This window comes from Notolabrus celidotus, chromosome 12 (genome assembly GCF_009762535.1).
Source record: "Notolabrus celidotus isolate fNotCel1 chromosome 12, fNotCel1.pri, whole genome shotgun sequence".
Taxonomy (NCBI): domain Eukaryota; kingdom Metazoa; phylum Chordata; class Actinopteri; order Labriformes; family Labridae; genus Notolabrus; species Notolabrus celidotus.
Genome location: NC_048283.1, coordinates 1194781 through 1221583, shown reverse-complemented (window position 1 = coordinate 1221583; position 26803 = coordinate 1194781). Strand labels below are relative to the sequence as shown.

The following is a 26803-nucleotide window of genomic DNA, read 5'->3' as shown; positions in this document are numbered from 1 at the left end:
CAGAAAGAACAACTGGCCTTCGACCTCTGTGTCATCCATCATATTAGCCTAGATAACGAGCTCACACAGCAGAGCTACAAACTGAACAAACATCCAAAATATTCAAAAAATGTGCAGCAGCCCAAAAAACAAGGTGAGTTTTTATCTCCTTTCAAAGGAGCAATGATGAAGACAGGAGCTTCTGACAGCAGCTGTGCTCGCTCACAGAGCTTTATCTGACTCACATCGACAGGTATGTTTAGAAGAAGAAGGTCAGGGAAGAGGAGAGGAGGCGAGTTCAAGGAAAGAGGAGACAGAGGAGTGCCAGAGGAAATGCATCTGTGTGGTATCTAACGCAACGTCTCATTTAGCTGCAGCCAACCTGAACACCTCCTCCTCCTCCTTTAGCATTCCTGCAGGCGCTTTCTCCTCCTCCTCTCCCTCCGTGCATGTCTCCTCGTCTTTCTGTCTACTTCACTTCTTCATTTCTGTGCCCTCTTATTCATCTGCATCCTTCCCCCCTCTTAATCTCTCACTCTTCTTGTCTCACTGATCATTTTCATTCTCTTACCAAGTCCTCTCTCCCTCATCCTCTCCCCTCTCTCCCTGGTCCTCCCTCTCTGTTCCTTGTTCCTCTTTTGTCCCTCTTTCCATCTGTCAGTCATCCTTTAACCAGAGTTGCTGACACTGTCTGTCTGCCTTCTATTCCTGCATGACCCCCGCAGTCTCCCGCCCTCTGTTTACTTTACCAGAATCCATCATACAGCTGTGCAGCCCGCCTCGCTCTGGCTTCCTGCCCTCCCGACCAGAAATGTCTGTATAATACCTGAAATTGTTTCTTTAGGCTTGTTCCACCGCAGAACTATTTACAGCACTATAAAAGAGCAGATTTAGAGAGAGCTCTCTGCCACACTGAGGTTCTGTGAGCATTGTAGTGATATAAAGAAGCATTGAGGAATACATGAAGCCAATCAGCGAGGTTTGGTTTTCTGTAAAGCCACATAAGGTGGTTATTGTGCTTCACCAGGTGTCCTTTTTTAAATGAAACATGTCTGATTTATTTTTCAAACCCGGTGTGGTCCTCGTGATTTGTACCCCCCACATCAAGAACTTTAGGAGAACTCGACCGAGCCCAGTATCCTGAGAAATCTAGACGAGAAGACGAGCAGTTGTTTGATTCCAGGCTCTCAGCACTGAGGGATGATGTGGTGGTAAAACAAATCATCATATCCTCGCTCTGTAGTTTTAGAATCTTGCGAAAATGTGAGCAGCTTCAGAATTGTCTACACGGCTCTCTTTGTACCCCTTTTTGACTGAGGCAGTTTCAGGGCCGGTTCGGAGCCAACGCTCAATTGAGAACCGGGGTTTCATCTTTCAACTGTGAGTGACCCGGCTCCCGGCCGGCAAAACTGGCTCCAGAGCGGCTCCAACTCTATGCTGGTCTAGAACCGCGAACCGCTTACGTCAGGGGCGAGGGGCGGGGTTGCTGTGATCAAAAACACAAACTAAATGTGTTTCCTCCATCATCCTGCAGAGATAAAATTAAAGAGTCTAATGGATTTCAAGGCAAAGCAGCGTTCAGCCGAGGAGACAAGCTGCCGTTGTCCTCCATCGTTGTTGTTGTTGTTGTTGTGAGGGAAAGCTCACGCTAGCGCTGCTGGGAAAAGCAGTCACGTAAATCTGATGTCATGGCGTGCCTCTTCCACGGCTCGGCACCAGTGCGAGCACCAGCCCTGAAATACAACCCGGTTCACGTTGGTCGAAAAGAGGTATTACTGATCTTCCAGCTGCGTAAGAAGCTTGATTCTGATTGGTCCAAACCCCTTGACAACGGTTATTAACTTTCACTAACATGAGCAACACCAGAGACAAACTGATCACACGTCATGTCAAATCAATCCACAGAGAAGAGCTCAGACACATTTAGCTTCTGCTTGTTGACACCATAGACCGTAAGGTGAAGGGAATCCGTTAGCTTCTGTTAGCATGCTAAATCAGCAAGCTACGGACGTTTACATCTGTTATCCTGTCCATCAATCTGATGAAGGAGCAGGTGAGAGAAACTTTAGGTTAGCGATCTCTCCAAAGAAAGTTAAACCCTGAGCGGTGGTGATGATAGCAGCAGGGTTCAAAGGTCAGACATTAGTTTCTTTTTAAAGGTGTGTGAACCACAGAGCTCAGAGAAGAAGGAGAGCTGAATGAGGACAGGTTCATGTTCAATCCACCGCAACAGGCAGAGAAGAATCCATCACCATGGAACGATCACTGACGAGGAATCACTGGGAATATTTTGTACAGTCTTGTTTGATATTTTGGGAAAAACTGTTCAAAATGAATGTTTATCCAATCAATTTGTTACTTTTAGGTGAGCTTAACCACAACTTGTGAATTTAAGGACAACTCAAAAATGCTTTCTTTAGGGAAGTCATTGTGAAGAAGATTTGACTTCCCTGAGGGCTGACTGTACTGCATTGTTCTCACACAGAGAGCTGTAATAAATGACTTTCCCAGTCGTGATGAGGATGTCAGGACTGAAGGACAACTGTCTGAACATTTACTCGTCTCTTTGGGAGTCCCTCAAGGTCTCTGGAAGATTTAAGAAGACCGTCCAGTAAGGTTGAAATCACTCCTGGGACTTCTCCCCTGTCAGATCTGATAATCCTGATGTAGTCCACACACAGCTTAAATACTCATAATCCTTCAGATGAGAAAAAATATGGATTTCAACTTCCATTTCTCCAACAATGAATCTGCCTGTTCATAACATGATTACTGTCAGTGCACTTACTCATCTACATCAGAACAGAGGGTTTATTAGTGAACCAGTTCATTATGTAATGCATCCAAACAACCTCTCCCCCTCTCTCTGCTACCTCAAAAGCTGGATGATGCAGGTTTATGCTGAGTCACTGTGATTGGTTCATTGTGTTTACTTGATCGGTTATCTGAGTTTTCAAAAGCTGGTGCTCACAGAAACAGATCAGACACATGGAGCGTGGCGTTAGCTAATTGGCAAATGTCAACATGGCTGTTCTACTCACATCACTTTAGCCTGCCTACGCTTCCTGCTTCATTCACACACTGCTTTGCAACACAGCTCCACCTTTCTGCTGTGTCAGATTTTTCCAGTGTCATATGTATTATCACTGATGCTCACTCTGTTCTGTACCCTGGGACGCTTTGCTGCTGCTCTCCCAGCATTTGATTTTCATGTACGCACGTGAAAGAGAAGGGAAGATGTGCTCTCCCTGCCTTGGCTTTTTATGTATACTCATGAAAGAGAAGGGAGGTGTTCTCTTCCTGCCTTAGCTATTGATGTATGCACATGAAAGAGAAGGGAGGTGTTCTCTTCCTGCCTTGGCTTTTTATGTATACTCATGAAAGAGAAGGGAGGTGTTCTCTCCCTGCCTTGGCTTTTTATGTATACTCATGAAAGAGAAGGGAAAATGTGCTCTCCCTGCCTTGGCTTTTTATGTATACTCATGAAATAGAAGGGAGATGTGCTCTCCCTGCCTTGGCTTTTTATGTATACTCATGAAAGAGAAGGGAGGTGTTCTCTTCCTGCCTTAGCTATTGATGTATGCACATGAAAGAGAAGGGAGGTGTTCTCTTCCTGCCTTGGCTTTTTATGTATACTCATGAAAGAGAAGGGAGGTGTTCTCTCCCTGCCTTGGCTTTTTATGTATACTCATGAAAGAGAAGGGAGGTGTTCTCTTCCTGCCTTGGCTTTTTATGTATACTCATGAAAGAGAAGGGAAGATGTGCTCTCCCTGCCTTGGCTTTTTATGTATACTCATGAAATAGAAGGGAGGTGTTCTCTTCCTGCCTTGGCTTTTTATGTATACTCATGAAAGAGAAGGGAGGTGTTCTCTTCCTGCCTTAGCTATTGATGTATGCACATGAAAGAGAAGGGAAAGTGTGCTCTTCCTGCCTTAGCTGTGATGTATGCAGTGAAAGAGAGGGCAGGGTGTGCTCTTCCTGCCTTGGCTTTTCATGTGTGTACGTGAAAGACTGGGGAAGTGTTCTCTCCCTGCCTTAGTTTTTTATGTTTGCACATGAAAGAGAAGGGAAGGTGTGTTCTCCCTGCCATGGCTTTTTATGTATGTACTTGAAAGAGAGTGGTGGTGTGCTCTCCCCTCACCTTGGCTTTGGTATTCTTCGTGGGCACAAGATAGAGTGTTGACACTGTTCTGTTCGGCCTTCTCTGACTTGTGTTCATCTTTCTATTTATATTTGAGATAAATCTATAAAACATGCTTCTACTGAAGGATTAAATAATACATTAGAACTGAATAAAGGACATGCACAGAGAGGAAACAGCCAGGGAGTAATCTCATAACATTATTTACACGATTCACATTCTCTCTGTTTATGAGGAGGTCTAATCCTCCATCTGTAACCCATTGAAGTCTCAGTCATTTGGGCCTGTTTATTCATACTGAGGTGTTTATATGGAGCGTTTGACTCTGTTTGTTATTAAAGACATTATAATCAGAATAGTGGACTCTGTGTAATCCTGCTCTGATCAATAATTCTCACAAACTAAACACTTTGTGAGAAGGTGCTAACGCTGGACAGAGACCTCGCTCTGCAGGTCGAGCTCCAAACAATGAGCAACAATAAACTCCTGAAACAATGCCGATCGTTCTCCTGAAGAAAACCGATAAAAATGAATAACGATGCACATTAACCCCGAAAAATCTGAGCTCTTTAAAAAGCTGCACATGTTCACCAACGCAGGATCTCAGAATCAAACAATACGTCTCTTGTTTTCAGTCGCAGGAAACAAACGTCTCTCCGATTACAGCGTTAGCTCGAACTTTGTCTTAATTTATCGCGCTGGCTTCGCTCCAAACTCGCTCCACTCCATCTTTCTTTACTTCCTTTCTTCTCCTTCAGGAGGATGAATGTCTGCAGTTTACGTCTGAAGACATTTAATTTCCCTCCGCAGCATGTGGAACCTGTGTCAGCGTGCGTGTGTGTGTGTGTGTGTGTGTGTGAAGTCTCCACAGAAACCTGCAGTTATGTCGCTCCGAGTATTTGATAACCTGGTGAGGTATTGTGGTAAGAATAGGTCACATACCCCTCATCTCTCCTCCTCTTCCTCATCCTACTCCTCCTCTCTCATTTACTCTCCTTCCAGACGCTTCACCCTCCCTCCACCGTCTTCTCTTCTTCCTAATTCTTATCTCTGCTCATCCACTCGTCTTTTTTCCGTCTTTAATATCTGCCCTCCCCTCTATCATCAGCTCATCTCCTTGACCTTCTACATCTCTCTCTCTCTCTCCTCTCTCTCTCGCTCTCTATCTCTCCTATCTCCTTACTTCTCTCCTCTCTCTCTCTCTCTCTCTCTCTCTCTCTCTCTCTCTCTCTCTCTCTCTCTCTCTCTCTCTCTCTCTCTCTCTCTCTCTCTGTCTCCCTGCCTCTGTCTGTGTCTCTCTGTCATCATCATTACAGGGTTGATTACCTGTCATTATGGCTCATTAGGGGCCTATCAGTGTGGCGGCAGGCGGGGGGAGGAGGTGGAGGGGGGGTGAGGGTACCTGTCAACACACCCAACTCATGCACACACACACGAACACACACACACACACACACTGCTTCCCTCTGATACTCATTCATCCAGGATTGTCCATTCAGAGGGCTGGTTATGGGTTCAGGGGTGTGTGTAGGACAAGATAGATGTGTGTGTGTGTGTGCATGTAGGTGCATGTGGGCGTGTTGGAGAGAGAGAGATCAGAGATGTCCAGACCAGATATCAGGACCAGAGACAACAGAAGGAGAGAGAGAGAGACAGTGACAAAAGACATGTTTATTTTGCTGTTTTGTAAATATTAGATGTTAAAGCATCCGGTTTACTTCTCCCAACCCTCCTCTTGGCTCCTCTATCTCAAATCCAGCCTTTTTGGAGGATCTGCAGCCTCTCAGTTTCTAACCATGCAGTGATCTGAGTTGGTGTGGATGCTGTGCTAATGTGGCACTGATTGGAGGGACAAGGCAGACAAATGCAGAGGCAGAAAAACACTGAAACAAACATCACAAGCTCTCAGAGGAACCCACGCCAGTACACTACACATATGATCCAGAATCTGACCCCGAACAGGAGGAGACATTTAAACCTCTGCTGCAGTTACAACAATAAAGAGTACATATTATGTAAACTTATGTTACTGATGTGTTACGGTGACTTAAAGCTCCTGTGAGGAGTTTGCATCGGGTCATAAAGCAGACTGAACCGCCTGATCATCTACTGATTCTTCTTCATGTCCTGCAAAAGTGCACAGACCTCCGCCTCTGGTCTTATTAGAGTCATCTGCAGTCCTGTCTGCAGGATGACTCTAGTACTGTCTGGAAAACTGCTGTTCCATCATGTCTCTGTAAAGATCATGGCATTTGAGTCCATGATCCATTCATTGCTGGTGATGCAGAGTCATAGTTTATACATTTTGTTCTCCAGAGACCGGACATCAGCGAGGAAATTGTTGGGTAAAGGGAGCCGCTGCGGTGTTAGCTTTAGCTTAGCTCGTACCCCACCGTGTGGAGACCATAAACACTTCCTAAACAGCCTTTGTTATACATTCTCTACAGCAAGATTTGTGATTGGTGCTACAGTTGACTGTTAAAGACAACAAGATGCAAGTTTATTTTGTCCTCAGGGGGCGCCAAAATCAACAGAAAACACATGTTCCTCACAGGAGCTTTAAATGAGAGTATATCTTGTGTCAAACCACAGAGCCTGTCACAAAGTGCAGTGAAGAGATACTGGACATTTAGACATGGATCTAATCTTATTTCTCATATGTAAACAGACATTTCAGAGAATGCATGGTCATGAAAATATGCCTCAAAGACATGGTTAAAGGAACCTTTTAGTTCCTGAAAAGTTCTCCTTTCGTCCTCCTTCAATCATCTTTTAAGTCCATCTCTTCAGCTTCTCCTCTCCTCCACATTTTAGCATTTATAAAATGAACAAATGTCCTTTTAACTTCATTACACAACACTTTGAAGCATAAAAGTAAGAGGAAGAAAGATAGGAAACAAAACACTCACTGGTTTAATATTTAATTGAGATAACAATCATTAAGATAAAACATCAAGTCTATCTTCTGTTCTCTGCTGCTCTGTCTCTCTCCTTCTCTTGTTTCTTTTCTACTACTAACTCAGTCTCTTATTTCCTCTCTCCTCTTCCTCCTCTCGTCTCCTCAGGGCTGGGAGGAGAGCTGTGACGCCGCCGTCTCCCACCTCCTCAGGACCTGTCTCTCCCGGAGCCCGAAGGACCAGGCCACATCTCTGGCCCAGACCGGGAGCCCCATGCTCGGCCTCCCCCAGGACACCGCCCGCCTTAAGAGGCACATCACTGTGCTGTGTGAGCGCATCGGCAAGGGAGGCCGCCTCACCCTGGCTTCTGAGAGCAACACCCCGGTCCCGGTCCAGGTCCAGAGCCTGGCTGCTCCAGGTGAGTCTTTCTTCAGAGTCTACTTTGCAGAGAAACACAAAAGAGTCCTGAAAGTAGTCCTTCATGGAGTAAGTCACACATGGAGGCATGGTACTGGGGTGGAGTAAAATAATACTCACTGTAAATAAAACACAACATTTAAAGCTGCATCAGAGTTTATGAGTGCATGTGTGTGTGTGAGTGAGTGTGTGTGTGTCTTGTTCTGTGTGTCCCCTGGTGAAGATTTAAAGCCTCATCAGGTAAAAACATGAGGTGTATTCAACACTGACCCTGCACACACACACACACACACACACTGATAACTCACACACACACTGTACACGCTCAAGACACAGAGCAGACACACTCATAAAAACACGGCTCGTACAGTCGAGCCTGTCAGGTACACACACTCATAAAAGGGCACACATACACACACTCTTCCACAAATACGACCACAGAAACACACACACACGTACACACACCTTACGGGTCATTTAGTCCCGACTCAGGTTTATAGAGGTCCTCTGACAAGATCATCAATTACAGTCTGTTTCCTCTCCTCCTTTCCTTCCTCCTTCTTTCACTCACTCCTTCCCGTGTTACTCTTTCTCAGGGTTTCATGTTTTAAACTTTAATTGAAAACAGTCATTTTTGTCAAAATAAGCTCTAAATGTGGAGAATTATTTCTAGAATCAGTGGAAAAATACCTTCCTTACCTGGCTGGTGTTAAAGTCTGTGAGGTACTGTGCAGCATGCTTCATGCAGGCAAGGGTTTAGCAACATTTCAGAGGTTTTAACTACAAAATCAGGAGAGAGATGATGTGACTGAGATCCAATCAGCAAGGGAGACTCAACCTGCCTCATTCACACCATAACTACCAAATTCAACCATAGTCAATGTGTTAACTTCCACTGGATCCACCCCATTGCGTTCCGGCTGCGTCTGATCCAACAGGTCGGAGTCCTCTGGATCAGATACTCAAGACTTGTCTTCTTGCCAGATGCCGGAGCACGACTCATCAATCTCAACAGAGCAGATGGAGCGGGACAGGAAGTCAGGTTTCACCAAAACAAAATGAAAACATCCGGTTAATTTTCAGAATAAAACACTCTGTGTTATCACCAGATCGTATTTCACTTAACTACAACAACAAACCAAAGTCATGATGAGCGGAGCCAGGCCTGGAGTCAACAGGTCAGAGGTTTTCAGAGGACCAGAAAGACAACATGGATGAGGAGAGGAGGAGGAGGAGAATCCTTGATTCAGTGATTACTGCTGGGAAAACCTCGGTCACATGACTCCAGCTGTCCAATGGTCCTGAAAATGCAGACAGTGCAGTGTTGACGAACGAGAGAGCACTGAGCCGGATCGCAGCGGACCGGAGATGGACCGGACACGGATCTGGAGGAAGTTTGATGTAACTTCCACCCATCCTTTTTGGTCTGTGTCACTGCCCTTCCGCCCCTTTTCTGCTCCAGCAATCCTGAGCTCTCCACAGCAGATACGCAAGACTCCTAAACAACTTTAAAACATCTGGTTGATTTTCAGAATAAAAGTCTCTGTGTTAAAGCTAGATCCTATTTCACAACAAACCAAAGTCATGATGAGCGGAGCCAGGCCTGGAGTCAACAGGTCAGAGGTTTTCAGAGGACCAGAAAGACTACATGGATGAGGAGAGGAGGAGGAGGAGAATCCTTGATTCAGTGATTACTGCTGGGAAAACCTCGGTCACATGACTCCAGCTGTCCGGCGGTCCTGCTCCGTGCTGAGTTCTGAAAATGAAACGAGAGAGCACGGAGGGGCTCTCTGGTGGAAGTCCCAGGTGAGTGTTGTCTGAGGGGGAAAGTTGCAGATGGATGCAGAGGCAGAAAAACACCAAAACATGGCGAGCGCCCCAGAAGAACCCCTGTAAATATTACCACAAAGAAGACACACTTATCAATGTTTTTGAGTCACTAACTGTCGTTAAAGATCCTCATATGAGGGTCAGCATTGATGCAAACCCAGCTTTGTACTGACCCTCAGAAAGACAACATGGATGAGGAGAGGAGGAGGAGAATCCTTGATTCAATGATTACCGTGGGAAAAACCTCAGGTCACATGACTCCAGCTGTCTGGCGGATCTGGATGAAGTCAGGGTGAACAGATTTGTGTTCACACCAACTTTCTGACCACATGTTTACATCTTTAACCAACTTAAGAACATGTCTGTCTTACTCCTGTTTTCATTTCTCCTCCTTTAAACCTGTTGCAGGATGTTTGGCCACCTGGTCCAACTAAGGGGGCGTGTCCTGTAGGGAAAGTGATGTCAGTGCATACCCAACATAGATAAGCCGTCTTGCAGTGATGCAAGAGTAAACGTGTGTGTGTGTGTGTGTGTGTGTGTGTGTGTGTGTGTGTGTGTGTGTGTGTGTGTGTGTGTGAGAGAAACAGAGAGGTTGGGGAGGTCTATAAAACTTTAAAGGCGTGTTTAAAAGTCATTATCGCAATTACAGTAATTCACAAATTTCACTGGAACAGAACTGAATCAATTAATCCTGTGTGTGTGGGAGAGACGGAGAGAGTGTGTGTTTGTGTTTATGTTTCCTTTTCATGCAGTCTCCACTTTCTCCTTTGGTCTGCTGCCAGAATTCACACACTCAGACACACACACACACAAACACACACACACACACACGCCGAGCTGCAGTAAACAGTCGTTTGTTATCCGCCCCAGTTGTTGCTTTTCCACCCAGCCGTAAACATACATGCTCGTTTACATTTCCAACAACACTGTTTTAAGACCACAGACACAGACACACACACACACTACACACACACACACACACACTAACATGCCCTGCTTCATTGTGACGCATCAATGTGTGTGTTTGGATTCAAACACTCCTAAATCTCCTGAGCTCTGACACATGGCGGTCTTTGATGGAGGATGGCGTCACCGTTGATTTTCATCCAAGACTAGAAAGAAAGGAGGATCAGGTTTTTCTTCAGAAGAGAAGTCCTTCATCTATCCTCAGATAAACAAGTCCACTATAAATCTGTCACCCTTATTTACCGTAAAACCTCTATTAGAAGCTCAGGCTTTTATTTGTCTCAGTCTGGAAACTCACCCTGCCTTTATTTGGGACAGGCTACAATTAGAGGCAGGCTTTTATTATTGTTGAATACAACTTTTGACCTGCAAAGATTTCTGTTGTTATTCCATCCATCCTTCCATTTTCTTCCGCTACCCGGGGTCGGGTTGTGGAGGTAGCAGTCCAAGCAAATTGACCCAGACATCCCTCTCCCCAGCAACACTTTCCAGCTCCTACTGGGGAACCCAGAGAAGATCCCAGACCAGGGGGGTTTATAACCCCTCCATCGAGTTCTGGGTCTTCCCCGGGGCCTTCTTCCAGTGCCTGGAGCACCTCTAAAGGGAGGCGTCCGATCCACCTCAGCTGACTCCTTTCGATGCAAAGGAGCAGCGGCTCTACTCCGAGCTCCCTCAGGGTGTCCGAGCTCCTGACCCTCTCTCTAAGGCTGAGCCCAGCCAACTGCCTCGGTCGAAAAGGGGTAAGACTTGGAGGTACTGACTCCCATCCCAGCCGCTTCGCACTCGGCTGCAAACCGCCCCCATGCCTGCTGGAGGTCCCAGCTCGAAGGAGCCAACGGAACCACATCGTCTGCAAAAAGCAGAGATGAAATTCTGAGCCCGAAGTGGAGACCCTTCTCCCCCCGGCTGCGCCTTGAGATCCTGTCCATAAAAATCACAAACAGGATCAGGGACAAGGGGCTACCCTGGCTGTCTGTTGTTATTTCAGCCTTTATTTCCATCTTTAAAGTCCCCTGTTACTCACTGGTGCATGAACTTCTTCAGCTTTCATTCTGATCAACTCATAAGAGAGTGTAACGCTGGTCTATGCCATGCTCACACTGTGGTTTGATCGTTATCCCTCCTCCTCTCATCACTCTGCAGACATTTTCTCAAGTTAGAGTTCAGTTTGTTTCTTGTTCTCCTAAATCTGCAGAAAAAGCTCCTGTAAAGAAAAGTGTTATTGTCTAAAGGTAATATAATCCAGTTTCCCTCTCTCTCCATCACCTGACCTCCTGATGACATCATCCAGACAAACTGGCTTCAACAGCTGCAATCTGTACACACACACACACACACTCACACTCACACACACACACTCGCGCGCTCACACACCTGGTGAAATCAAGAGTGTTTATCACATGGCTTCATTAGTCAGCTTGCTGTCAGCATAGCTTTGAACTGACCTCAAACAGGGAGGTTTGTGTTTTAACGTCTTCCTCCGCCCCCGCTCCCTCGTCCTCTGCAGAGAGAAGCAGTTTCAGACTCTCTGAGTCTTCTTTAATGTCGTTTCTCTGTGCTCTGTTTCCTCTGCTGTTTCCTCCTCGGCTCTTAACCTGTAATTAATCTCTTTTAATAGAGTTTGTCTTTGATCAGATCCTGGTCTGCTGTGTCTCTATTTCTGTTGTTCCTGTCTGCTTTTAATGCTTCCTCTCGTCCTCCCTCACACACTTACATCATTCGCTCTGCTCTTTTCTAACGTAGTGGATCCTGCTTTAAGTCAGGGCTTTACCCAACTTACTATTTCATCAGTCACATTAGATTTAGGTTAGATTCTGCTGTTGAGCATGAAGCTTTGACTGCTCACTCTTTTATCTGTGCAGAGACACACTTTCACCCTCAAACTGCATATAGGAACCAGGCTTGGGTACCAAAAACCAGCTCTGTCTCAGAACCGGTTCCAAATTTCTCAGACACAGGAATCGATAAGAGCCGGAATCGATAAGAGCCGGAATCGATAAGAGCCAGAATTGATAAGAGCAGGAATCGATAAGAGCAGGAATCAATAAGAGCCAGAATCGATAAGAGCCAGAATTGATAAGAGCCGAAATGGATTAGAGCCGGAATCGATAAGAGCCAGAATCGATAAGAACCGGAATTGATAAGAGCAGGAATGGATAAGAGCCGAAATCGATAAGAGCCGGAATCGATAAGAGCCAGAATCGATAAGAGCCAGAGTCGATAAGAACCAGAATCGATAAGAGCAGGAATCGATAAGAGCCGGAATCGATAAGAGCCAGAGTCGATAAGAGCCAGAATAGATAAGAACTGGAATCGATAAGAGCCAGAATAGATAAGAGCCAGAGTCGATAAGAGCCAGAATAGATAAGAACTGGAATCGATAAGAGCCAGAATCGATAAGAGCCAGAGTCGATAAGAGCCAGAATCGATAAGAGCCAGAATCGATAAGAGCCAGAATCGATAAGAGCCAGAATCAATAAGAGCAGGAATCGATAAGACCCGGAATCGATAAGAGCCAGAATCGATAAGAGCAGGAATCGATAAGACCCGGAATCGATAGGAGCCGGAATCGATAAGAGCCAGAGTCGATAAGAGCCAGAATAGATAAGAACTGGAATCGATAAGAGCCAGAGTCGATAAGAGCCAGAATAGATAAGAGCCGGAATCGATAAGAGCCAGAATAGATAAGAACTGGAATCGATAAGAGCCAGAGTCGATAAGAACCAGAATCGATAAGAGCCAGAATCGATAAGAGCCAGAATCGATAAGAGCCAGAATCGATAAGAGCCAGAATCGATAAGAGCCGGAATCGATAAGAGCCAGAATCGATAAGAACCAGAATCGATAAGAGCCGGAATCGATAAGAGCCGGAATCGATAAGAACCGGAATCGATAAGAGCCGGATCAATAAGAGCCAGAATCGATAAGAGCCGGAATCGATACGAGCCAGAATCGATAAGAGCCGGAATAGATAAGAGCCGGAATCAATTAAATTGAAACGGTACCCAACCCTAACATCAACTTTAACCGCTTATAACTCCTTTTGGCTGCTCTGTCAGTTTCTGTTCCATGTCTGATCATGGTCGGTTAGATTTAAAGAGGAGATCATGGTCAGTTAGATTTAAAGAGGAGATCTCTCTCTCTTGAATCCTTACGGTCAATGAAAACCGTAGAGGTTTAGGACTGGATGTCTAATGAGCACGGTCTAAGTATTTGATCCAAAGTGCAGAGAGTCACCTGACACACTGAAAGCTGACGTGATGTATTGGTAATGTACTCTCATATGTCATGTTCTCATTTATCTCTTCCTAATGACAACCTCAATATTTGCTTTCGTTCACAGTCCAGCTGAAGCGAGCAGACACACAGACTACACACAAACACACACATCCTCTAATCCACACACCACCGTAGTGCACATGTGTGTGCTGCAGTTATTTTCACAGTGTTCCACTGGTAGCTGTGGTTTGGGGCCTGCGTCTATTTTAGACCTAAAGAGAGGGGAGAAGATGGGCTGTGTGTGTGTGCATGTGTGTGTGTGTGTGCCACCATGTATTTATGTGTATGCATGTGTAGGTTCAGAGGACACTGAGGAGAAGGAAAATGCATGCAGTGTGTGTGTAAGTGTAGGTCGTGTCTTGTGTGTAATCCCGACCAGCTGTCTTTGTTCTGTCTCTGTGGTGTTTCCAAATTGAAGAGTTCTCCTGCAGGATGCTAAATATAAAACAGCAGAGCGCTATTTTAGACGGAATCAATCATTACCTGAGGTTCATCGTTCAATAAATCTTCAACATTAGAGGGTTCTTTTATTTTCCTGCTCTGGGTGGTTTCTCATTTTTCATGCACACTCAAAAATCTTCAGTTTCAGGCTCAGACGTCAAAATGTGAGTAATGACAGTTTGACGACGTTTTATTCACTAACATGAAAATAAAAGATCTCTTCTTTCAAGTTTCATCACTTTCACAACCATAAAGCCTCGGGTAACCCAAATCAACAAAAACATTCTACCTATGATATTTCAGACCATTTGTAAATACTAAAAACTATGTCAAAATATTAGAACTCAACACATCCACTGCTGAAGATGACAGCATGTGTTCATTCTTCTGTTTTCCTAACTGTGGTGATTTCACTCAGGACCAGTTCACTAACTTTCCCCAGGACCAGTTCACTAGCTTTACCCAAGACCAGTTCACTTACTTTTCCCAGGACCAGTTCACTAACTTTCCCCAGGACCAGTTCACTAACTTTCCCCAGGACCAGTTCACTAACTTTCCCCAGGACCAGTTCACTAACTTTCCCCAGGACCAGTTCACTTACTTTTCCCAGGACCAGTTCACTAACTTTCCCCAGGACCAGTTCACTTACTTTTCCCAGGACCAGTTCACTAACTTTCCCCAGGACCAGTTCACTAACTTTCCTAAGGACCAGTTCACTAACTTTCCCCAGGACCGGTTCACTAAGTTTCCCCAGGACCAGTTCACTAACTTTCCCCAGGACCAGTTCACTAACTTTCCCCAGGACCAGTTCACTAACTTTCCCCAGGACCATTTCACTAACTTTCCCCAGGACCGGTTCACTAACTTTCCCCAGGACCGGTTCACTAACTTTCCCCAGGACCGGTTCACTAACTTTCCCCAGGACCGGTTCACTAACTTTCCCCAGGACCAGTTCACTAGCTTTCCCCAGGACCAGTTCACTAACTTTCCCCAGGACCAGTTCACTAACTTTCCCCAGGACCAGTTCACTAACTTTCCCCAGGACCAGTTCACTTACTTTTCCCAGGACCAGTTCACTAACTTTCCCCAGGACCAGTTCACTTACTTTTCCCAGGACCAGTTCACTAACTTTCCCCAGGACCAGTTCACTAACTTTCCTAAGGACCAGTTCACTAACTTTCCCCAGGACCGGTTCACTAAGTTTCCCCAGGACCAGTTCACTAAGTTTCCCCAGGACCAGTTCACTAACTTTCCCCAGGACCAGTTCACTAACTTTCCCCAGGACCGGTTCACTAACTTTCCCCAGGACCAGTTCACTAACTTTCCCCAGGACCGGTTCACTAACTTTCCCCAGGACCGGTTCATTAACTTTCCCCAGGACCTGTTCACTAACTTTCCCCAGGACCAGTTCACTAACTTTCCCCAGGACCGGTTCACTAACTTTCCCCAGGACCTGTTCACTAACTTTCCCCAGGACCGGTTCCCTAACTTTCCCCAGGACCGGTTCCCTAACTTTCCCCAGGACCGGTTCACTAACTTTCCCCAGGACCGGTTCACTAACTTACCCCAGGACCGGTCCACTAACTTTCCCCAGGACCGGTTCACTAACTTTCCCCAGGACCGGTTCACTAACTTTCCCCAGGACCGGTTCACTAACTTACCCCAGGACCGGTCCACTAACTTTCCCCAGGACCGGTCCACTAACTTACCCCAGGACCGGTCCACTAACTTTCCCCAGGACCGGTTCACTAACTTTCCCCTGGACCAGTGCACTAACTTTCCTAAGGACCAGTTCACTAACTTTCCCCAGGACCGGTTCACTAACTTCCCCAAACAGCTCAGAGTTTAGACAAACAGCTCCATCTGACACCCGGAGCCGAGCTCCTCTGCGTGCACATACTCCCCTTCAGCCTCCTCTGCTCCGGGCGTCCCATGGTCCTGTTGCCCCGGAGACTACGGAGTGATAAAACTAACAAATGATAGAAGTCCTGATCCTGAAGTATTTCATGACTCAGCACTCAGAGACCATTGTAAATGAATCATTTTCAGATTCATTTAATTTAGATATTCTATGTGAATTTGAAATATTCCATTGATGTTACCAGAGGCATTAATAATGTCTGTGTGTATTTGTGGTTAAAGCTACAGAGCGGCGATCAGGTGTCTGATTCAAACAAACAGTTTCTAAAAGAGTCACACGTCCTCCTGTTTGATGTGTGTTTCCAGAAGCATGTGCAAATGTGTGGCACCGTCGTTCTGTTACTGTACATGTGTGTGTGTGTGTGTGTGTGTGTGTGTGCATACAAGATGCGTACGTCGAGGGGGGATTGAAATAGCGTAAAGCCCACAGCCAAATTGCCGGCGACCACAGCAGCACAGTGTCACCCCCATCTTTGAACCGCAGCCCAGAATAAAGCAGGAATGTGCTGGTGCCTCCTCCTCCTCCTCTCCTCCTCCTCCTCCTCCTCTCCTCCTCTCCTCCTCTTCTTCCTCCTCCTCACTGCAGACCAACACAGAGCTGTCTTTTTGGAAGCAGCTTCAACCCTCAACCAAGCAGTCCAGAAATGTTCCAAAAACAGGCCCCGGAGCGCCCCCAGACTGTCACAGGCCAGCCCAAGACGGTCCCACAATGTCCTAAACTGTCACAGGCTGTCCCCTAATTGTCATGGACTCATCCAAACCGTCCCCCTCTGTTTACACATTTCCCCACAAATCTCCACAATGTCTTAAATTGTTTCCAACTGCTTCAAACTGTCCCCGGCTAAATCCAAACTCCATCAAAGCTGCATCAAGCGGTTGCTAAAGTACCCCAAACTTTTCTCAACTATGAAAATGTTCGTTTAAAATCTCAAAAACTGAAACAAACTGCATCAGAAGTATATCACAAATGTCTGCAGGAGTTCTCTTATTCTCCAGATACTCCAAGCTGGACCATCATCTCCCAAAATCACAGAGATGTTTAAAAACTGCCTCAAATATGTGTCGAAAAACTCCATCCATCCCCACACCGTCTGTCTTACTGTCTTACAAGCGATCTCAGATGCATTTGCAGTTTTTTCCACCACATTGGTCTTTAGAAAACATGAGTCAGTAGCAGTGATTATCCTGCTGCTGTTAGTAATAACATAAACAATGATTTTAGTCAAATCAGCAGCAGATCTTTTGACTTCCAACCTGACCTGAAGGGTTTCTAAAAGCTCCTGACAGGTCTCAGTTTGAAGGACTTCCCAGATCCAGCAGTCAGTGCAGTTCTTGCACTCTATAGGCAAGGGACAAGATGTTTTGGGTCTAACATCGGACTTCCACCAGATCCATGTCAGCTGGAGTCATGTGACCGAGGTTTTCAACGCTGTAATCACTGAATCAAGGATTCTCCTCCTCTCCTCATCCATGTTGTCTTTCTGGTCCTCTGAAAACCTCTGACCTGTTGACTCCAGGCCTGGCTCCGCTCATCGTGACTTTGGTTTGTTGTTGTAGTTAAGTGAAATACGATCTGGTGATAACACAGAGTGTTTTATTCTGAAAATTAACCAGATGTTTTCATTTTGTTTTGGTGAAACCTGACTTCCTGTCCCGCTCCATCTGCTCCGGCATCCGGCAAAAATAGAAGTCTTGCCGGATCAGAGACGCAGCCGGAACGCAACGGAGTGGATCCAGTGGAAGTTAACACATTGACTAGAATAGAAACCTATCAGATCCGGTGCTGTGACGGATTGGAGACGGACCAGACACGGATCTCTAAGTGTTCTGGTGTCCATTTTTAGCACATGATGTCTCGGCCAATCACATTTGAGTTAACTGTGGTTGCAAGACACAGTCCATACGGAGGCAGAGCACCGGCTGCACCACAGATAGCAGTGAATAAATCAGGAGAACAAGGTGGTCAAACTGTTGGTCTGAAGCTGCAACTCAGACTACGAACAGAGAAGAGTCCATTGAAAAGGAAAAAGGAAGTCCGGCCCTTCATATATGTAGTTTATTATTCTTGTATCTCCTCACTGCACCAAAAGTTTTAGATGTCGCCCCAAGATGCACGGCCGGCGTCACTAATTTGGGACAGTGAAGACGCCACATGAAGAAAGTTAGGTTAAGTTAGACTAGTGTTTAAAGGTCCTTTTTCACCTCTGATTGCAACAAGCGTTATTGATCCCACTGTGTCAAAGCAATATATCCCTCTACAACATGATCTGCTTCTTCTTCTCCTTTAAGGATCTCTTCTTCAGCTTCAATCCTGCCTTTTTATGAACATCAGATCTTGTGCAGCTACATCGTTAATCTTCCGTTCTGCTGCTTTCCTCGGGTGTTGAAGTGGGTTTTTTTTGTGGGATGTGATGCAGAGTATCAAGTCCTAACCTCAGGCTTGTCTAAAACTGATAACCTGACCAGTACGACAAATATAGACCCCACCATGACCGAGAGAAACACAGATACACACCGCAGCTCTGAGCGGGAGGCTCTACACCGACTATTTACAGAGAGAGACGGAGGAGAGGAATGTGAGAGAGAGAGAGACGCTCTGTGTGTGTGTGTGTGTGTGTGTGTGTGTGTGTGTGTGTGTGTGTGTGATTCAGCTCAGCGTAAGTCGCTCCAGAGGTGGGCTATTTCCTTACCTGATGTTGATGTAAGGCTGAGGTTAAAACACACACTCACACACACATACACACACACTCACACACACACATTCCCTGTGAAATTGTAAGACAGCGTTAAAAAAACCAGCTCGACTTAGAAAAACACCTGCCCAATTAAGAGCGAGGCATATCCCATTTCAAACAACTGTGAGTGAGTGTGTGTGTGAGCCTGAGTGTGTGTGTGTGAGTGTGTGTGAGTGTGTGTGTGTGAGAGAGAGAAGCCACAGGCTGTGCTCTCACCAAAGAGAACAAGATTGGCTTTAGAAAAGGCCAGGATAAATATTAGAGAGGGCTTAGGGTAATCTGCGCACACACACTTGCACTCACAGACGCAGTGGGGGAGATGGAGGGAGACACACACACACACACACACACACACACACACACACACACACACACACATTCTCAGACACCTTAAGGTAGACATCGTGGCAGACACACACGCACGGCCCGTCTCGTACGCGCACACACGTGTTCGGAGAGAAAGGGAGCGATGAAAAAGGAGGAAAGGAAGGAGGGATGGACAGGAGGAAATATGGGAAAGAGGAGAGGCTGAGGATGAAGGATAGGCCAGGAAGCAAGAGAGGGGAAAAAGGTAGGAGGAGGGGAAAGGAGGTAAAAGAGAAAGTCAGATGTAAAGGAGGAGAAGGAGAGGAATGAGGAAAGGGAGGATGAGAAGGAGACAGAGGGGGAGTAGAGGAATGAGGAAAGGGAGGATGAGAAGGAGACAGAGGGGGAGTAGAGGAATGAGGAAAGGGGGGATGAGGAGGAGACAGAGAGGTGGGACACGGGAGAGACAAGGCGTCCAATTCATCGGCCTCAGGAGCTCCCTAAATCCAGACTGATCCCCGGGATCCGAGCAGGGATTTCATCACACACACACACACACACACACATGCAATCACACCCTCACACACATACACACACACTTCAAGCCAAGTCTTCATCACTGCATTTCTTCTCCTTTGAATCTTTTATTCTACTGAAATAATCTGACAAATAAAAGAACACTGGATGTTTTTGTGAGCTGAGTTCATTCGTTCATTTAAATAATAATAATAATAAAATTAATAATTTATTTATCACCTTTAAAAACAAATATTTACAAAGTACTTTGACAAACAAAACATGGCAGGATTCAGGTGACAAAATAAACCTTTAACAGAAAAGAGTGGAGAAATTCTAACAAGGAAAACAAAATATAAAGCAAATTATTACAATAGAGGTTTTTCAATAAATAAATAGATAAATAAATATATAGACGAATAGATAGATAAATAGATAGATAGATAGATAGATAGATAGATAGATAGATAGATAGATAGATAGATAGATAGATAGATAGATAGATAGATAGATAGATAGATAGATAGACAGATAGATAGATAGATAGATAGATAGATGAATAAATAAATAAGTAAAGTTAGTTAAGAAAGAATTATTCATTTATAAGATTACATTAATTAAATTAAAATCACTTAAACAAACTAAATATAAGTGTTCAGATCATCTCTACATACATGTTCATTTTATAAAATGTAAAAATATAAATAAATAAAAACAGAAAGATGAAGATATTTGTTCTTCCTCCTCTTTTTAAATGTGTGACAGCTGATATTGAGCTGGAAACTTCAGTCTAAACTGATAAATAATAATAAAAAAAAAACCTTTTTATAAATAATAATAAATAAAAATAAGTATTAAGGTAAGGTATGATAAGGTATTTAAGAAAAGTTAAAAGGTTTTAAGAAGAAGAAGAAGACATCAAATAATTAAGAACATTAAAATAATGAAAAATAAATACATTTAAAAATAAATTATAAAACAATAAATAATTAAACACAATTTAAAACTTTTTTTTTTAATTAATAAATGAATAAAAAATAAATAAAAGTTTAAAAAATAGAATAAAAAAGACCAGGTTGAGTTAAAATCCTGTGACTTTGGATGTCTGTGTTGTCTACCATTACTCTTCCAGGTCTCCTCCTCAGGCTTCACTCTCTCTAACTTTCTCTAGCACTTCAGAAAACCTGGCTTCTCTCTGAATGGCCTCATGCCAGGCAATTAAACATTTCCTCTGTCAATCAAGCTTCCCCCCGTCCAGCTGTGGAGAGAACCGAGCCGCTCTGAGTGTAAATCTGTGAAGCTGTAAATCTCAAGTTCTTTCTATCCTAAATGACTGGTGTGTTTCTTCTTTCTTGTGCTCCGTCTCTCAGGTGGTGTTGAGCCCATCTCAGAGCTGGCGGGTGACCAGGACGAGCTGGGGCAGGAGGCCACCAAGTTCATTAAGAAGAAGCAGGCGTCCAAGAAAGTCAAGAAAGGTAGGACCAGAAACCCTGAACCCTGACACAGATATATATACTGTGTGTCACACTGTCATCATCCAGCTTTGTTTTCACTGACAACAACATCTAACAAACACTTATTGATTCTCACACACACACCAGCCTCCTGTCACAACCAGGATTCTGGTTTACATTGAGGACAAATCCATGTCTTATGACAGTTTGTCTTTGCTGAAGCAAGGCGGATCGATTCACTTTGATGACCTCTACTTCTCTTAGTGTGTGTGTGTGTGTGTGTGTGTGTGCACGCCTGCGGTTAATCCACTCAGGCGTCGACACTAATGAGAAGAGGAGGTGTAGTAGACTTAGAGGAGGCGACACAAGGATCACAACACGGACATAAACACACACGCTCGTGCACAACCTTGTGTGTGCTGCTCATGAATTGAAAGTGTGTGTGACAGATGTGTGTGGATCAGTGTATTGCCTTACATACTCACAGAGAACACACACACACACACACACATTATTACATCACTGGTATCTTTCAGTTCCAGCCTTCAGACATGATCAAAACCTCTGGAGGAGCAGGATCCCTTATTAGTATTGTTTGTAATGGAAACCTGCAGTGCAAGTCTGCGGTTTGTTCTTTAAACAAGAAGAGGAAGAAGGGATGAAGGGAAACGGGGGAATTATTTGATGCAAAGGGAGGGAGGGAGGAGGGAGCATCGTGTCCAGACTTGTCTCGTATCCTCCCGACAGACGTGGAGTTTAAAGAAACAGTGGTAACTCATAAAGCCACAAAGCCTTTGCAAATAATAATGTGGTTGTGTTTATTAAGCCTGAAGCTCCTCGCTGCTGCTGCTGCTGCTGCTGCTGCTGTGGGATCCTTCAGCTGAGAGGACGCTTCAATTTCAAGACATCTCTTTTTTCTTTGATGCATAATTCACACAAAGCAAAATTAATTTTTCATGCCATCAAGTAAAGCATGTTTTTAATGTATTTGTTCTACACAAATTGCATTAAAAAAGCCACATGAGGCGAAAAAAACATACAAAATCACTACAACAAACTAAATATAAGCCTTCAGATCTTGTTTTCATGCATTGTTTTTTCATAAAATTGACAAAGATTTATCATCCTCATTTTTGTAATCAGTTTTTGATGATTTTAACTCTTGGTACAACCCTGATACCGATATCTGATCGACTACATGAATGATTTTAAAGAGAGGAAATGTTTTGACAAAATCAAAGACTGAAATGTGACTAAAACTGGACTCAAATATAATCTATAAAGGGCTGGAAGACTAAAATGGCACTTAGACTAACAGGCATTTTCATCTTAAGACTAAGACTAAATCTAAAATAGCTGCCAAAATTAACACTACCTCAACAGCAGCTTTCAAATGAGACAACATTTAAAATGTTCAAATATAGATAAAGACAGACAGATGCAGATATTTGTTCTCCTTCCTCTTGCTACATGTGTCTCAGCTGTTATTGAGCTGGAAGCTTACGTCCAAACTGCTCCCCAACACAGTGTTCATTTCATTTACAAAAATTAGGACAATAATTCTTCATCAATGATGCATTTTTAATGACGAAACCAGACTATGACGAGCTCAAGTCCATCACTGATAATAAAAACACTGACGAGTGTATGTTTTGTTTTTGTTAACAAGACGATGACGAGACCATAACATTAGTGGCGGACCGCAGGACATTCAATATCCATGTTTTCCCCTTCTTGTCATCAAAGATGCAGATGTCACTGCAGGTGCATTCAGGGACCGTCGTAAAAGTGCAATGCAGCCTTGTATTTCGAGTTCATGGCATTTTTATTTGAATCAAGAGAATCAAAATACAATCCTTTGTGTTCAACTACTTGAGATGCCCCACCTCCTGCTTTCTCACCAAGATACCAGGTCCCCATTTGTGTTTTAAATTGTGATGTCTAGACCTCTTAAACCTGCCACCTGGATACAGAACCCTGTTCCAGTGCTGATACCTGCAGCAGACAAAAGGGTGTGAATCATACCTTAGGGGGCGTTCCTCAGGTATAAATGTTTAAGCCTCCCCATGTTCAGGGTCTTTCTTCATTCTGACCGCTCGTGTGCTGATTGAACTTTTCTTTGCAAAGAAATTGAAAAACTTTGTGGGACGGCTGAAGTCTCTATTTCATTCTTATCCAGTAGCGGAAAACTTCCACAACAGACTAAAACAAGACTAAAACAGACTAACACTGCCCCAACAGCAGCTTTCAAATGAGACGTCAAAAAAGCAAGTGTCCAAAAGGAAAAATGTCAAAACCGCCCCAAAAACACACACATGCAGGATGAGTTCATGAGAAAGCATTGAATAGAGCAGCATTTGTTCAAGGTAAAAAGGGTTAAACTGTGTCCCTTCATGAGGACTTCCATCACATTCAGCAATGTGCAGTTTCCATGCAGATGTGCAGCTCTTTCTAGCACCATCTCTTTAAACCATCCTGCTAGCTACCTGTACAGTAGTTGAGCTCAGACGCTTCAATTTTGAGTCAAGACTTCCTCCATAACTACATTGGTGGTCTGTCCAGGATCTGAATCTTGCCAGACTTACAGAGTCTTCAGTCTAGCGGTGGCATGCGGCCAGTAAAGCCTTGAGGTGTCGCGGGGAGCTCATAACTCCCATAAAAACACGGGAAACAAATCAGTTCAAAGCTCTGATTTTTCAGACAAAGACACACACATACACCTTCCGCCTACCTGTCTGTGACTTTAAAGTCATTAGGCGCCATGCCAAACCCCACACACCACACACACACACACACACACACACATACACACACACACACGTAAACACACACATGCACACATACAGGCCTTTCTGTTAGAGTGCATGGCAGCCTGAAAGCACATTTAGACGACTTGAAAGGCATCAAAAGGCATCAGAGTCGGACAGAGAGAGAGAGAGAGAGAGAGAGAGAGAGAGAGAGAGAGAGAGAGAGAGAGAGAGAGAGAGAGAGAGAACTCTCTCTCCTCACCTTGAAAGAGAGGGATGAAAGAGAGATGAAAGGGAGAGTGTCTTCCTTCTCCTCTTTCCTGGCACTGCATCCCTTTTTGTTGTCCTGCTCCTCCCTGACAGCCCACCTGGGATTACAGACACCTTCCACATCACACACACACATTCACTCCCTCACACACACACATCCTGGGAAGTGTAAGCACACATGCATTTCTGATGTTTCCAAACCAGTAATGCATACCTGGAACTTACAACTCTTACATAAACCTTTACTCATGACTGTTTTGAGGCGGACCGTTGAACGAAGTTTGAACTCCGACCTTGAGTTTGTCCTCTTACCCCGTTTTGTCTTCATCAGGTCCAGGGTCAGTCTGAGGTCACCTTCTCATTAAACCACATTACGCATCGACTCAAAACAACCGCCCACCCTCCCTCAGTCAGCTTCCCCTCCTTCATATTAGCATCAAACAGTCATAACAGTGTCCATTCCCGTTGCAGCCTGACATCAGTCCGTATTGCACCTTGCATATGTTAGCAATTACCGTTAGCTTTCAGCCTCCACCCATTAGTTAAGTCCTTTGTGTATTAGCATGAGCTATGGCTTTATCCATTAGATGGTGGATCCAAATAAAAGCAGTGATCCATCATTGACTGAATATATAAGCATGTGAGGAATGGAAGAGGAAGAAGAAGAAGCACATGAGTCAGAGGGATGTCTCAGCTTAAGATGATGTGACGTTACATGAAAGGATGAGTGCTCAGTGAAGAAACCCACAACTGATACGTTTAGTGGTCCACCACATGGGTCCTGATGTCCCCCAAAGCCTGAGATAGAAAGGATAGATGGGGAGCGAGAGCCAGGACATCACTGGAGTTATCATGTGGGCTCCACAAGTCACTGATGTTTCCTTTAGTTCGGCCCACGACACCTCAGAGAGGCTTAACAGTTAACTCTATTAATCAATCAGACTTTATTTATAAAGAGCTTTTCATGCAATGACATCTTAACACAAAGTGCTGCACATCAAAACAACTTCAATTAGAATAAATTAAAATAAAAAGACCCCTCCATCCTAATCCCAACCCCGACCCCAAACCCAGCTCACAATCCTAAGGTCAAGAACACAATACATACAACATTAATAATAAAAACAATGAAAATAAAATAAATAAAGAAGAAGTTTCTGAACGAACTGAGGAAACGCTCTCATGATATCTTAATGAGGAAACACTGGAGGAAACATAAGATGTTAAAACTCAACACAGGAAATTAAACTCACCAAAATAAAATACATTTCTAAGATAATAAAACACTAAAATATTAAACCATTAAAAGAAAATAAGATGCTATACTTAAAATAAAATAAAAAGTGACTAAAATTTGAACTACATAATAAATAGATAAATAAATAAATAAATAAATAAATAAAGTAAGAATGAAATAAAACTGTTAGAATAAAATTCAGTTCTCAAGACAAAAAAAGGTCTTGAGTTTGAGCGTCCCACTATCCATCATATCCACTAACAGAACACCTCAAACACCAAAGTCAGTGGCTTGGCCTAAATCTACAACATGTAGATCTCTTTTCTCTGTCTAAGCTGCCATATCACATTGGTGTGTTCTATGCTCCCTGCAAATCCTAGGATTCCTGCTTTCTGCACTCTAGTATCTATCAAGCTGTTCCTCTCTAAGTTATGTATTACTAATTCAATGTTACTGAATTCAAATTAACCTTCAATTTAAGGAGGGATGTAGTCCTAAACTGGCTAAAACCTGAGGACTCTTCCTCCTTAGGAATTGCGATTGCCCCTGCTCTACACCTCCACAAGAATCTTAGCACATGATGCACATTAATGGATATTTAAAGGATCTGAAGCTTAAAGGAGCTCCCAAACAAGCTTGAGTCAATACACAGTAAATATTGGGTACAGGCCACAAGGATAGATTACAAGCCAGGCCATGCATGAAGTAATATTAAGCATCTTCTTTGTGTTGTTGCTGCATTAAAATAACTTTAAATAATATCATAATGACTGATAATGGAATATAGAAGTCCTTCTCATGTTGTCGGTATGGATAAAAGCAGCCCTCCCCATCCTTCCCTTCTTCCCAGGTGAGTGGTGACATCATCATCTCACAGGTAATGAAACATGTGACTCAGTCAGAGAGGACTTGTACCAACACGGCTGAATTACACGGCCCTGCTGTGTCAGTGCGTCTGTCAGATTACAGAAACACAGGGAACAGAGCTATCAGCTTACTGTCACATACTGCGGCTGCTATTCACATCCAGCTTTTACACACACACACAGGCACACACACACACACATAAACACATGAACACACACACACACACAGCGGGCAGGTTTCCTCATCCCGAACAGGATCCTCCTGGGCCGTGGCCAGAACTTCTGACCCAAGGATCTCTGTCCTGGATGTTTGTGTGTGTGTTGATGTGTGTGACAGATAGACGTTTCTCTATTCCCAGCTCGCCCCCCGTGAATAAAAACACAGACAGAAAATGAGCCCTTGTTTAGCCTTTACACACACACACACACACACACACACACACACACTCTCTCTCTCTCTCTGAGGCTAAGCGTCCCTGCAGATGGAAAGTAAAATATGTGGCTGAATATTGTAAGTGTGCCGTGAGTTCGCTGGAAATTGAGTGTGCGTGTGTAAATGTTTAATGATATTTACAGTGTGTAAAAGTAGGTGTGGATGTTTGGGAGGATACTGTCTACACCTGCAAGCAGCTGGAAGAGTATAGTGTCCTCTCTCACTCTGAATCCAAAGTGAGGGTCATAATATTTCCCAAAGATCACAAACAACTCCTCCTGCATTTGAATCCAATTTTATGCAGCATCTCCTCCCCTTTTTTGTACTCAGATCAATGGAGGCTGTCAACTTGACAAAACAAAGACTTAA

General features: G+C 44.2%; 1 protein-coding gene across 1 annotated transcript in view; it reads left to right on the top strand.

The window, feature by feature from the left end:
• The first annotated feature begins 1667 nt into the window (after positions 1–1667).
• Positions 1668–26803, top strand: part of LOC117822682 (nucleolar protein 58-like) — an 84738-nt gene continuing 59602 nt past the window's right edge. The window contains exons 1-3 of the mRNA XM_034697529.1: positions 1668–1733; positions 7186–7435; positions 20798–20902. Of these exons, the coding sequence (XP_034553420.1) occupies positions 1668–1733; positions 7186–7435; positions 20798–20902 (421 nt within the window). The remainder of the gene's footprint in view (positions 1734–7185; positions 7436–20797; positions 20903–26803) is intronic.